The 15,251-nt window shown below is 42.9% G+C and overlaps 1 protein-coding gene across 1 annotated transcript in view; it reads left to right on the top strand.

The window, feature by feature from the left end:
• micall2a (mical-like 2a) overlaps positions 1-15,251 on the top strand; it is a 114,496-nt gene that overhangs the window by 77,343 nt on the left and 21,902 nt on the right. The window contains exon 8 of the mRNA XM_059979776.1: positions 12,858-13,345. Within this exon, the coding sequence (XP_059835759.1) occupies positions 12,858-13,345 (488 nt within the window). The remainder of the gene's footprint in view (positions 1-12,857; positions 13,346-15,251) is intronic.

The following is a 15,251-nucleotide window of genomic DNA, read 5'->3' as shown; positions in this document are numbered from 1 at the left end:
GGAATGGCTCAAGAGGATAATGATATTGCTATGGCCTTTAATTGTGACTTTAATTGTTATGAGTTTAAGTTAATAAAGAAGCGTTTGTTTGGAACAGAAGAATGATCACAAGATTGTAAACATGTTCTGTGTTGAATCAATGCTTGTCGATTAACTTGATTTCAGAAACAAAGCAGTTTTAGGTTTGATGGGAGATGCTCCATCAAAAGTATGACTCAAAGTTAGATCACAGCTGATCTAATTGTATTTCTAAGTGTACCACTTTATCTTGCTTTCTGTTATTGTTTTCCCTTGAACTAATTCAAACTGTTGTGATGAAATTATCGATATGGATGCCATACAGAGGTTTGTCACTGCGCTTTGGCACACATGACAATAATAAAAGAAAATATCAATTTTCCAGATCTGCAACTCAACCCCTTGTAACCTTTCACCCCATTTTATATTCAGAATCCTCTATTTTTGCCTTAAAAATATTAAAAGACTTTGCCCCTTGAAGAAGAGCATTCTAAGGACTGCTGACAGAAACAAGAACACAAGGAAATCTGCAGATGCTGGAAATTCAAACAACTCACACAAAATGCTGGTGGAACACAGCAGGCCAGGCAGCATCTATAAGGAGAAGCACTGTCGACGTTTCAGGCCGAGACCCTTCGTCAGAAACAAAAACAGTTCATTCTAACTGAAATGGCAATGTTTACTTTTAGACCATGACTCTTTCGTTCTAGGTTTCCCCACGGAAGAAATATTATGGTTCCCCAGTGTACGCAGCTGAGAAATCATGGCAAGGGGGCAGAAGCTGTCTGCAAGTGTGCACAAGTTCTCCCAATATACAGTAGACCCCACAAAATGCAAAATAAAATTCAGTCTTTAAAAATAATGGCAGGGTAGCATATAGTTCATTCGTGGTTCTTGCATTGATACGTCTTTAAGAGGGAAATTGGGGTGTGCTGAACAATGTACCTGTGGGTGGTCTTTGACTGTCATGTAAGTGTGATCGACTTCCAGCAAGTACCCTGAGAAACTGAACACAACTCATTATCACAGCACACACAAAGTGCTGGAAGAACTCAGCAGGCCAGACAGCATCTATGAAAAAGAGTGAACAGTCAACGTTTCAGGCTGAGATCCTTCAGCAGGGCTGGAAAAGATGTTAGAGGAAGATGGTGGGGGAGGAAGGAAGAAGCACAGGTGGGAGGTGACAGGTGAAACTGAGAGAGGGGTGAAGTAACGAGCTGGAGGTTGGTTGGTGAAAGAGATAAAGGGCTGGAGAAGGGGGAATCTGACAGGAGAGGACTGAAGATCATGGAAGAAAGGAAAGGGTGATGGGCACCAGAGGGAGGCGATGGGCAGGTTAGGAGATAAGGTGAGAGAGGGAAACAGGAATGGTGAAGGGGAGGAGGGGAGAGGAAATTTACCGGAAGTTAGAGAAATTGATGTTCACACCATTAGGTTGGAGGTGTTGCTCTTCTAGCTTAAGTGTGGCTTCATCATGGCGATAGAAGAGGCCATGGACTGACATGCTGGAATGGGAATGGAAATTAGAATTAAATGTATGGCCACCAGGAAATCCCACTTTTTGTGGTGGACGGAGTGAAGGTGCTTGTCGAAATGTTCTCCCAATTTATATTAGGTCTCACTGATCTACAGGAGGCCACAGTGGGAGTGCCAAATGCAGTAGATGAACCCAACAGATTCATTAGTGTAGAGTCGCCTCTCCCAGACAGACTGTTCGTGGCCCTGAGGTAAGGGAGGAGGTGAAGAGGTAGGTATGGCACTTGTCCCGCATACAAGGATAAGTACCAGGTGGGACATCATTCAGGAGGGATTTTTGAGTCACGTAGAGAGTGTTTCCTGCGGAAAGCAGGAAGTGAGAGAGGTTCAAGGGAAAGATGTGCTTGGTGGTGCAACCCTGTTGGAAATGGTGGAAGTAATGGAGAATTATGTGTTGGAAGCGGAGGCTAATGGGTTGGTAGGTGAGGACAACAGGAACCTTATCTGTTGTATGTCACAAAGATTATGGCCATCCAGATCTAAGGGAATGATCTGCAGATGGATTTGTTTTCTTTTCTAACACTAGCAAAGTACACCAATTCCTGTCTTTATCCCAAGGATTTGTAAAACAGCCCTTCTGTCTTCCAGTTATTGAATACTGAATCTGATCCTCATAAAAAGATAATGCCACCTGTTGGATGGAAGTTTTGACTGATACATAGTAAAGTGTTAAGTGATTGAATCCAAAAACAGTGCAGGACAGAAGGAAGTGATTAGAATCTTTTAAAAGGATCTGCTCAGGTAGTCCCATACATGAAGGGAAGATAAGGGTGAACAGGTAGATATGATATATTTGGATTTCAGAGATTTTTGATTAGGTGCTACATGAGAGGTTTGGAACAAAATTAGACAGCATGAGAGGTTTTGGTGGGAATGGAGTGTTAGTTATTTGATAGAAAACAGGCTCTGATCAAGGGTTTGACGTGGGGAATGGGACAATATGCTTTCTGTATTAGTAATTTGAATGAGGGAGTCATGCGCCTCTGCTTCATCTTGGGCAATCCCAAGAGTTTGCTTCCATTCTGGCTGTGTAGATCATGTGGTGACTGATGATTTGGTTGTCAGAACTACAGGCTCTTCCACAGATTGGGCAGCAGGTGGCTGATAGGATGGTCATGTGGATACTTTGCATTGTTATTCTAAATGCTCCTTCTCCACTCAAGCAGTCATAGGTCTGAGATTTCCAGGAATTGGTGGGCATGGCTGCATTTTATCAAGGAGGTTTCAAGCATCTTCTTGAATCTTTTCCTCTGCCCGTTAAGATCTTCCCATGCCAGAGTTGGCTGTTAGCTGACTTGAAGATTGGCTGCCATAGGTGTTGGCACAGACAGAGTGATTGGCGCACAAAGGAGCTGGAGAAACAGCAGGTCAGGCAGCCTCTGTGGTGGGAAATGAACAGTCACGTTCCGGGTTGAGAGTGATTGATGTTTTTTTTTGACCAATAAGAATGCTTAGTGGCTGTCAGCTGACCTGGAAGTGGACAGACACAGGCATAGCTTCAGCCAGAGTGATTGAAAGAAGGGATGAGGGTTTCCTGCCCACTGACCTGGTAACAGTGTTGTTGTCTTTGGAGTGATTGGTGGTTATTTGACCATTGGGAATGCTAGGTTGCTGTCAGCTGCTGATACAGAATTGGACAGCTGTGTAGTTTGAGATAAGGATGCAAAGGCTTTAAGGCAATATAGATAGATAGTGAATGGGAGAGAGAATTTAATGTGGGAGTGGTACAGAAGTAAAAGGGCAAAGTATTTTTAAATGGTGAGAGATGACTGGTGTTGATGTATAGAGGGACCTAACTGTTCTTGTACATGGATCACTGGAAGTGAATATAAAAATACTGAAAGCAATTAGGAAGGTTATGTTGGTCTTTATTGTAAGAGAATTTGAGTATAAGGTCAAGGATGGCATCTCCATTATACAGGACCCAGGTGTGACTGCCTGTGGAGGACAATATACTGGTCTGCACTCCTGATCTGTGACAGAGGAAGTGCAATGAAAATTCACCAAGTTGGTTTATTCAATGCATGTTTGCAAATGAGGAGAGATTAAGCAGATTGGGCAAGAATTTAGGCAATCTCATTGGAAGATACAAAATCCTGATGAGGTTTGAGAGGATGGAGGTGCCAATCTTTGGAATTCTCTGTGCAAGAGGTCACTGGAGACTCAGTCACTTAGTATATTTAAGAAAGTGTGACTGATTTTGAATATTCAGAGAACCAAGTGAATTGGAGTTAGTGCAATATTATGGAATTGAGCTGAAAGATCATTCATACTATCTTTGAATAGTAATGTGGGCAGAGGGGATGAATGGTCTAGAGCTACTGTATGTCTATCACTTACTTTCTTATTTCCCTAAATAATATTGATAAATAAGTTTGTTATTGCCCCATTACCGATGTACAGTGACAAACTTTGCAAGACATTTACATAGATCATTTCATCAAGTTAGTACAATGAAGTAACACAGGGGAAAACTAATAACAGAATGGAGAATATACTGTTCCTGTACAAAGCAGGCAGGCAAGACAGCTGACCTTAATACACAAGAGTCCGAACAACAGTGGGACTGTCCTTGAGTTGGTGCTACATGCTTTCTGTTGAAGTCAAGTTAAAGTTTATTGTCATTCAGCTGTATACAATGTATACACTCAGATCCCACTTAATGCTGAGGATGTATTCCTCGGAGGTGGAGCACTATGTAAATCAGCACTCTGTGGGGGCAATATAGCACTACATAAATGGGCATGTGTTCTTGATTAAAAAATCAAATCTGTGATATATATCATTTTATGTACCTCAGTAGTTTGTGGAGTAACAACCACACAAATAGTCCGAACCTGTACGTCAACGGAGCAGCAACACATCGCAGCAGCGGAGGGAAGCGGGCTGTGGTTACACTTTAGAGGAGGGACCAGCCTGTGGGTCCTTCTCTAACTTCGGGTTCTTCTTCACGTAGACATCGAGATTTGACTGCCTTTTCTTAATTTTCCCCTCATGAAGCAGTTCTTGGTGGCAGGAAATCATGTTGAGAACTCCTCTCTTTGCCTTATTGCTTCGCTCCCATTCAGAGTCATAATCGATGAACTGGTCCATGATTTGTGTGATTGTGGTGATGCCATGCTGAGGAATTTTGTGGTGAGGTTTCTTGCTGGTGTTTCCTCTTCTCCAGCCGTATCCTCAGATTCACCCAGGATGCGTTGTTCTGCAAATTTTTGAAGCTCTTCATTGCTAAGACTCTCACCATGAGAATACAGTATCTCTTCAACATTGCCATCATGAACATCTTTGCATATCACTTGCAGCTTAACATCCATGCCGATGTTTATCCTAGACATCTTTCATGTACTATGTTCACTGGAAGTTGCAGGCCATTTTCCAGACATTATGGGTGAAAAAATGGAATAAATTGGTGAGGGACCAAGAATGTTTACATTGGTGGTGGAGGCAGAGCGTGAACTAACACATGATTGGCTGTGAGTGACTCAGCATATATAAAGCACTCTCATTGGCTGATTGAATGCTTACAGTAATAGGGGCCACTCTAGAAGCTTTAAGTGTTGCTTAGAATAAATTTTTGTCATTTTTAATAATTTCAATGAAGAACTGAATAACTGCTTTGTAATGAATCAGTGCTACTTGGGGTAGAGTTATGCAGTCTGAGTGTACAGCCAAACGAAACAATGTTCCTCCAGAGTCTAGACCAAGGTGCACAACCCAGTACATATATCTCGCACACAACACATAAAGTAATATCACCACAAATAATAAATTGTATTTCAGAAGACTGACATTTAGCATAAGGTGTATTTATGACACAAGTTAAAAAGTAAACAGTATTACACTTCATACGTGATGAGACCTGGGTGGTGGCAGGTAGTCCAGTAGTCTCCTGGTCTGGGGGAAGAAGCTGTTTCCCATCCGAGCAGTCCTTGTCCTAATGCCATGGAATCTGTCGCCTGGTAATAGGGGGCCAAAGAGATTGTAGGGTGGATAGGAGTTACCCTTGACAATTCTAAGGGCTCTGTATACTCAGTGCTCCTGTCAAATATCTTGGATGGGTGGAAGAGAGACCCCAATGATCCTCTCAGCAGTTCTCGGAATCCTTTGTGGGGTTTTGTGGTCAGATGTCTTGCAATTCCTGTACCAGACAGTGATGCAGCTGGTTAGAACACTTTCAATGTCGTTCCTGTAAAAATTGGTTAGAATGAATGGGGGGGGGGGGGCCTCACTTGCCTCAGTCCCCTCAGGAAATGGAGATGCTGTTGTGCTTTCTTGGCTAAAGAGGTGAACAGGTGCATCACCGTCCAGAATGGGAGATTCTGGTTTTGTATCTTTTGCCCGATGGGAGGAGGGAGAAGAGAGAATGTCCAGGGTGAGTGTGGTCTTCAATTATTTTGGTTGTTTTACCAAAACAGCGAGAAGTGTAGATAGAGTCCATGGAGGGAAGGTTGGTTTTCTTGATGTGTTGAGCTGTGTTCACAACTCGCTGTAGTTTCTTGCAGAGTAGTTACCATACCAAGCTGTTGTGCACCCAGATAGGATGCTTTGTATGGTGCATCAGAAATAATTGGTGAGGGTCAAAAGGGACATACCAAATTTCTTTAGCCACTGAGGAAGTAGAGAGACTGGTGAACTTTATTCACCATTGAGTCTAGGTGGTTTGACCAGTAAAGGCTATTGATAATGTTCACTCATAGGAATAGGAACTTCTCAATCTGATCATTGTTAACATAAGCAGGAATGTGCGCACTGTCTCCCAGTGACCAGTTCTTTTGTTTTGCTGACATTGAGGGACAGATAGTTGCTATGACACCATGGCACTGGGGTTTTATCTCCTCTGACTCATTGTTGTTTGAAATGAATGCCACCTCATCTGCAGACCTGTAGATGGCGTTAGAACAGAATCTGACCACACAGTTCTGAGTAGCAGAGGTGGCAAACTGGGGGATGAGGGCACAGTCTGGTAGGGCGCCAGTGTTGAGAAAAATTTGTGGCGATGTCACTGCCTGTCCTTACTTATTGCAATTGGTTGGTTAGGAAGTCAAGGATACAGTTGCAAAAGGATGTGATGAGTCCCAGGTCTATTATCCAGATGCTCCAGAGATGAACTTTTTGGACAGGGACCTGCTGTAGACCTGTTTGGCAGTGTTGTGACTGGCAATGAATGCCACCAGAGAGACACGATACTGGTAGTGCAGAAGTCTTTATTCGGCACAAACAAGCTAACAGCCTTTAGAGTCAGTCTGGACAGAGGCTCTCTGACCCAATATTATATCATAGTTTTATATATTAAAGAAGAATGATAACAACAGGACAATTTTTATAATTACAGGCATTCATAATGCTTCCTTTGCATTGCACAGAGTTTTCAAACATCTAGATCTTCATACCAACACACCCAAAATGAGTGTTAATCACTGCTGTGTCTGACCTGCATTCATGCATATGCAGACATCTCAGGTAAATGAGATGTTTCCCAGTTTGCAATCAAGCCAAGTCTGTAGCTCCATGAAGAATATTACTCTGAGCTGCATTTTAAATTCAGTCTACAGTCCACTGAATTCTCCAGACAACTGGAGACTTCAATGAGCTGAAGTTCCTCAGATGTTGGAGATGGTGTGCTATGGCCAGCTTCTCAAAGCACCACATAATGGTGGATGACAGAGCCACTGGCAGCAGTCATGAAAGCATGTTACCTGATCTTTGCCTTGATACTGGAATAATAGTGGTCTTCTTAAAGAAGGTGAGAACTTCAAGTTGATGTAGGAAGAAGTTACAAATATCTTCAAATACCCCTGGCAGCTGATCGAGGTTGCTGGATCTGATATTGCCATCCATTCATAAGACCATAAGACATAAGAGCAGAATTAGGCCAGTCAATCCATCGAGTCTGCTCTGCCATTCCATCATGGCTAACTTATTATCCCTCTCAACCCCATTCTCCTGCCTTCTCCCTGTAATCTTTGATAACCTGACTAATCAAATACCCATCAACCACTTTAAATGACTTGTCTTCCACAGCCATCTGTGAAAATGAATTCCATAGATTCACTGCCATCTGGCTAAAGAAATTCCTTCTCATCTGTGTTTTAAATGAATGTCCCTCTATTCTAAGGTTGTGTCCTCTGGTCTTAGACTCTCCCACTACAGGAAACATTCTTTCCACATCCATTCTATCCAGGCCTTTCAATATTTGATAGGTTCCAATGAGATCTTCTAAACTGTAGTGAATACAAGCCTAGAGTCATCAAATGTTCCTCATACATTAACCCTTTCATTCCTAGAATCATTCTCATAATCCTTCTCTGGACCTTCTCCAATGCCAGCACATCTTTTCTTAGATCAGGGGCCCAAAACTGCTCACAGTACTCCAAGTGCAGTGTGATCAACGCCTTATAAAACTTCAGCATTACATCCTAGCTTTTCGGATTCAGATTCAGATTCAGTTTACTGTCATTTAAAAACCACAAATGCAATGCAGTTAAAAAATGAGACAACGTTCCTCCAGAATGATATCACAAAAACACATGATAAAACAGACTACACCAGAAAATCCACATAACGTTTAGCAATCCCCAATCCAGAGTCCGGAGAGGCTGCTGCGTTTTAATATCGCGCTACCTTCTTAGCGCATTCCCCGGAAAGGAGCTCCAAATCCACCAGACAAACAAGACCAAAAACTAAAGCTACAAGATCTGCACAAAACCACATATTTACAACATATAGTTACAACAGTGCAAACAATAGCATAATTGATAAAAAAAAAACAGACCATGGGCACAGTAAAAATAGTCCAAAGATGTTAAAAGACTATAAGTTCGAAAGAAACCACCACACAGTTTCCACAAGTCCTCAGGGTCCCAATAGACTCGTCGTCTCATGCCGACGGCAGAAGGGAATACCCCTGCTATGGACTTCCATGGTGCCGCGCAACTTAGCCTGGCAGATGCAGCACACACTGAAAGCGACCTGACCGCAGTGGACTCCGAGTCCGTCGAACCTCCGAGCCTCCGATCATCCCCTCCGGCACAGCTTCTCCGAGCGCCATCCTCTGCTGAGCTTATTAAGATGCCCCTGCCAATGGCCATCGGCAACGCGACCCTGAGGACTGGGGGCCTGTTCTTCTCAGCAGAGACCTGGACCTCACAGCAGCAGCAGCAATGGAGAAGGTCTTCCTAGAGATTTTCAGATGTTCCTCCGTGCTCACACGTCTGTTTTTCATCCAATTATGATTGTGCACAGCACCCCGCTTCACAAATAACAGATAATCAGCTCCGGAGTGGCTGCTGCAAGCTGCGTCGTGCCACCATCTTGGTTTCAAGATTGTGATCAATGCCTTATAAAACTTCAACATTACATCCTAGCTTTTATACTCTAGACCTCTCAAAATGAATTCTAACATTGCATTTGCCTTCCTTACCACTGACTCAACCTGATAATTAACCTTTAGGGAATCTTGCATGAGGACCCTTTGCACCACAAATTTTTGAATTTTCTCTCCATTCAGAAAATAGACTACACTTTTATTTCTTCTACTAAAGCGTGTGACCATACACTTTACATCCTGACGAAGGGTCTCAGCCCGAAACATCGACAGTGCTTCTCCCTATAGATGCTGCCTGGCCTGCTGTGTTCCACCAGCATTTTGTGTGTGTTGTTGACCATACACTTCTTGGCATTGTATTCCATTTGCTACTTCTTTGACCACTCCTAATCTAAGTCCTTCTGCAGCCTCTCTGTTTTCTCAACACTACCTGTATCTCCAATATCTTCATATTGTCTGCCAGCTTGGCCACAAAGTAATCAATTCCGTCATTAATATTGTTGACAGATAGCATAAAAAGCTGTCCCAACACAGGCCCCTATGGAACACCACTAGTTTCTGGCAGTCAACTAGAAAGGCTCCCTTTATTCCCACTCTTTGCCTCCTGCCATTCAGTGAATTTTCCATCCATGCTCGTATTTTTTTCTGTAATACCTTGAGCTCTTATCTTGTTAAGAAGCCTCATGTGTGGCACCTTGTCAAAGGCCTTGTCAACATCCAAGTAAATGATATGCACTGATTCTCCTTTGTCCATTCTGTTTGTTACTGCCTCAAAGAATTCCAATGGATTTGTCAGGCAAGATTTTCCCTTGAGGAAACCATGCTGACTTTGGCCTATTTTATCATGTGCCTCCTAGGACCCTGAAATCTCATCCTAAATAATGGACTCAAACATCAACACTACTAATGCCTCCACAACCTCCTCAGCTACCACTTTCAGAATGCTGGAGTGTAGTCCATCTGGTTCAGGTGATTTATCTAATTTCAGATCTTTCAGCTTCCCAGGCACTTTCTACTTAGCAATAGTAACTGCAGTCACTTATGCCTGTTAACACTCTCACATTTTTGGCACACACTGCTGGTGTCTTCCATAATGAAGACTGACACAAAATATGTATTAAGTTCAACTGCCATTTGTTTGTCCCTCATTACTACGTGTCATGGATCACTTTCCTGCAGTTTGATATCCACTTTCAGGCAGTGCGTCCCAGTTCAGCTCACTTCACTCTAGAAATATGATTGATTTATGTAGGGTAATAAGGACCAGAAATTATCTGCTGGATCATTAGGTTAGTTGGCCACTCACCTATGTCACTTGCATAACTGACTTAATCAGTGGAATTTCCCTGCTGCTGTAACTCACCAGCTTGGGCAGTAGCCCGATGTGAACACAGAATCAAGCAAGATTAACCTGATCTTTCTCAGCTGCGGTGCACTGGGGTAAGAGTAGCCCAGCCTCTGACAAGAGAAGTGCTGGACAGTAACTGGGTCAATTGGCACCATACTTTGCACACTGTCTGATTTGACGTCAATAAACAAGATAACAATTAAAGAGTAGCTTTATTTGTCAGATGTATGTCAAAACATCAAAACATACAGTGAAATGTGCTATTTGCATCAACAACCAACGCAGTCCGAGGATGTGCTGGGGTGGGGGGAGTACAGCTCAAATGTGTCACCATAGAATGCCCACAGTTTACTAACCCTAACCTGTACGTCTTTGGAATGTGGGAGGAAGCCGGAACACGCTGAGGAATCCCACGCGGTCACAGGGAGAATGTCCATGCTCATAGACAGTGCAGGAATTGAATCATGATTGTGATCACTGGCACCAATAAGCACTATACTGACTGATTCACTATCATTCTGCCCATTGAGGAACCATTTACAAAGGGAAAACGTAGATGTTTGGGACACCTGTTATCATTGTGGACTTCTGGAAGTCCCACAAAACCAGGGACTTCTGGGAATTCTAAATAAACAACCCTTTTCCATTTGGTCTACATCTTTCGGATGTATTAACCCAGGGATGAATGTGATGTGATGGATAATATCCCATAGGTGGATGTGGGGAGTAACATTTAGTGTTGCTTCCTCAGTCCTGCATACTATCTATGGACATCCCCACATCTATGGACACATAGCTGTAGCTCTTGGATGGTAGTGACCACTCACCTACCCTGATTCAGATCCTTTGTAGTTACAAAACATACCCATTGTGTCAGAGCCCCATCCCCACCACTGAACTACTGACCATCATGGATCTACTGCATGATTGTCCCCACCCAACTATTGATCTACTCTCACCAATATACTACCAACCTTCAGCCTTGGGCATGAATCACTGCCCACTGCAATCCCTCACTTTTGACCTCTGTTGTTGTCCTTAGTCTCACCTTCCCTGCTAAGCTGCAGCTACCACTCAAGTACAATCTCCAGCTCTCCAGCTGATCCTGTGCTAGTTCCCTGGCCCTGATCTCCACCCACACCCCAATGGTACCTTGTCACATCCTGCCATCTGGAGAACAGACAGGAAAAGTGCCCGTCACTGTGTGCAGTAGTATGTAAGGACCTAGGCCCCACACAGTACTGAAGTAAGCCTGTGTGAGCTTCCATCAACGCTCGCCTCCCAGTACCTCTTCCATTTCAAACTGAGACCTTGAAGAGCAACTTGGCCGAGCATAACTCAGAGATCACCAGCAAGTTACAGGACAAGAGCAAAATGCCACGCACAAACAAAAAGCAGCAGTCAATACTCGTCCAATTTCTACTGTTTCTGCACTGTGCTGGGTGTGCAGGCCTAGAGAGAGATGGAGCCCAAAGGGTTCTTGACTCCCAGTAAGCATTGCCCCGTGAGTTATGGCTAATGTTTAACCTCAGCATGATTTCAACAGGGCCCAGGTAATCACTGCAGCTGAATAATTGCTAATTCTGAAAGGGTAATTCAATAGTATCTATTAAAATGGAGTTTTACTTTGAACTGATCTTCTGCCATCAAGTTGTAACATTTCCTGAGAGAGCCTTACTGATGTGCAAGCACTGGCTCATTGATCCTAACTACTGAAACCATTGCAAAGAAAAGCTTCGCTCCCTTTGCAAACTGTAAAACCTTCCATACAAAGCTGCACTTTGGTCTGTAAGTTTGAATACATTATACTGTAAAGATATATAATATTTGCTCTGTGCAAATCAGGAAATTCAATCCAACCTCACATTTCACCTGGGCTGCTCTGCCTGTAGTTTAGTTCACATAGAACTTTGCAGCCACTACTGATACACTGTTAAAGAGGTGACTGAGGATCCTGACTTAAGAGAAGGGCATGGTACCTCCCTAGCACAGATCACCGGCTGAAATAGAAAAAGAGATCACAGACTCCCTGTAGATTCAGGGAATGTAATAATAGCCTGCCTCTGAGAACTCAAATGTTAATGTGAATCACAAGGCTTATCACTCTCTGTAGGTGCAACATGAGGCAACATTTCTCATGATCAATGTCCAATATCTCCTTCAATATCCACCGTATATCACACTGACCACTTTGCCTAGAAGGTAGAGACTTCAGGCAAGGGCTAATTGTACTTTCTGTGCTTCTAACTGCTGTCTTTGTCTTAGTCAGCACCTTTACAATACCAGCCACAGGATCCTAATGTCATCCAATGTGAGAGGAATCTTCCACACTTCCCAGTTGGGAAGAATTATCTCCCAGGTCCCCAAGAAGTCCTGTATGGGGATTGGAAATGATCTCTTGCTAACTCCATGGAATTTATTGCATGTTTTCAGACATGATCCACAGTGGAATGAGGGGTATAAGTGGGGAGGGGGAGTCACAAGTGGGTGTTCAGATCCATATTGGCTGTAATTTGATTGAATGAGTGAAGGACTGCATGCACAATTCCTTCTTTTAATCCCTGTAACTAAGGGCACTGGATGTGGAATGAACATAACCACGATTGAAAACGGAATGTTTTCTGCTTTTAGCCTTGGACCCTCAGATGTCAAGCAAATTCACAGTTCACCTGTAAACCGGAATATAAAGAAGCCAGCAGAATTTGGCAATGTACCGAGCACTGCCAGCACACAGAAAACAACACCAAGTGTGAGTGCAACTCGGGGGAACACTAGCACTCCTGCTGGACACACTGTAGAGGTGACCTTCTCTCTCCAAGATCCAAGTAATGTCTCAATTTCCACATCACCTGCCTCTCCCAACAAGCAGTCAAGTGCAGAGACTGTGCCCTCTCAGTCAACATATCAGAAGAAAGTACTCAAACCAGACCCACAGCTATTGTTGAGGATCGGGGATGCCTTCCAGTCTCCAACCACTGCTGACAAGCACGTCGTCACGGTGACTCCCTCTAAGAACGAAGGAAGTGGCTCTCATACTCCAGCAATCATCTATCAACCACCTTTGGATAAGGTAACAGAGGAACCTCCACACAAGCAAGGCAAATCAAGTATGGCTGCAGGTCAGTACATCCTTGCAAATCATTCCACTGCCAACAACATACCTCTTCATTCTCCCAGTTATAAGCTCCTTCTATTTTGCAATAACTAATGATAGAAACTTGGTTTGATAACAAAATAGAATGTTCATGAAAACTTATATACTTCTGGAAATTTCTGTTAAATCTAAATTTTTGATACATTTGATGTTCAGTAAGAGAATCATTAACAAATCTAATTTTCATAATTGAACCTTCCTTTCAGTGAATGCAGTTCAAATTTCATAGATGTCTGGTGTTTATATTGTAATTAAGAGATCATAATTGGGCTACATATTTAACTTAAAGCAATGTTCTGCTACTGGATTATAGGAGAATTAGCAGGGCCTGATTGCTTTTGTGTTATGACTATTGTTAAAAGCAAATCAAGTTGAACGTTTGGTTTCCAAGGAAACCTCAGCATCAGCAAAATACATAGGCTCTCACAGTAACATGCGTTTATATAATGCCCTCAGTATGGTGAAGCTTCCCAAGATCGGAGCTTTCCTCAAGTGAATTTGCTAATAATCCATCAATAGAGCCTGATAGGACAGCTGAGTAAGACCAGGGTCAAAGAGGTGGGGGTAGTACATTGTTTAAGTTATTGGATGAGCTGAGAGTCAATCTCCAGATGTGAATGTAACTCCATCATGGCAGCTGGAGAATTTAAATTCAATTAATTAAATTAATCTGGATTGACATCAAACTCTGAAATTGAATCACAAAGATCCTGGGTTATTATATAAAAAATTTAACTCATTAATATTGTAGGAATGAAATCTGCCATCTTCATCTGGTCTGGGCCTAAATGTGACTCCAGACCTGCCAGTGATACAGACTCCGAACTGCCTATTGAAATCTAGGCCACTCAAAGATAACCAATAATTGCAAGCATTTTTGGATACGTCTATATCCTGTGAACAGGCAAATATTAAATAAAGTCAGAAAAAATGTAAGAAATTAGGAGCAGCCTCACTATGCAACGTGATTGTGGTTGTTCTACCCCAGGTCTCTTCTCTTCCGTGCTGGTTCTCCATAGCCTTCAATTTTCTGATCTTTCAAAAATATAATTACTTACTCTTTAAATAAACACAAGTGATTCTGCCAACACTGGAAATCCAGAGTATAGGTAGCTGTGAGAGTCTGTAAGAAAAAAGGAAAAAAACAATACCTTATCTCCTGCCTCGGTAGCCTCCTACCTGCCGGCATGAACATTCAACTCACAGACCTCCGTTGATACCCCTGCCCCCCCCCCCCTTACCCCATCCCTATCTATAGTTTTAGTCTGGTTCTCTTTCTCTCTCTTTTTCCACCCTCACTATAATCTCCCCAAAGCCCTACCTTTCTTTCTCTTTTATTTCCCATAATTCTCCACCTTCCCCCTAGCCCATTTCCCTTCAGCCTATCACTTCCCAGCTGTCTACTTCATCCCACCCCCCCACTTCTTAACCCCCTCGAGCATCCCATGTTACTTCACTCCTGATGAAGGGTTTCGGCCCGAAACGTCGTCACTACCTCCTCCCATAGATGCTGTCTGGCCTGCTGAGTTCTGCCAGCATTTTGTGTTTTTAATATACACAAGATGCTGGAGGACCTTAGCAGGTCAGGCAGCATCTAACATGAGAAATACAGAGCTGACCCTTCCCTGAAATAAAGAGTCGACATTAAATGCCCTCAGTCTTCCAGTCACAAATTTCTGTGGATTACTGCCTTCTGTGTGAAAAGATTCCTATGTACCTCAGTTTTAAATTACTGGCCCCTTATCTTGTGACACCATCTCCTTATTCAAGGCACTCCCACATGTGAAAGCATCTCGATATCAACTCTTTTGTGCCCCCTCTAAAATCTTTTATATATCATGAAGTTCACCACTTATTCTTCAAAGAATATA

Source organism: Hypanus sabinus, chromosome 9 (genome assembly GCF_030144855.1).
Source record: "Hypanus sabinus isolate sHypSab1 chromosome 9, sHypSab1.hap1, whole genome shotgun sequence".
NCBI classification, from domain to species: domain Eukaryota; kingdom Metazoa; phylum Chordata; class Chondrichthyes; order Myliobatiformes; family Dasyatidae; genus Hypanus; species Hypanus sabinus.
This window is presented reverse-complemented; position numbering and strand designations above follow the sequence as displayed.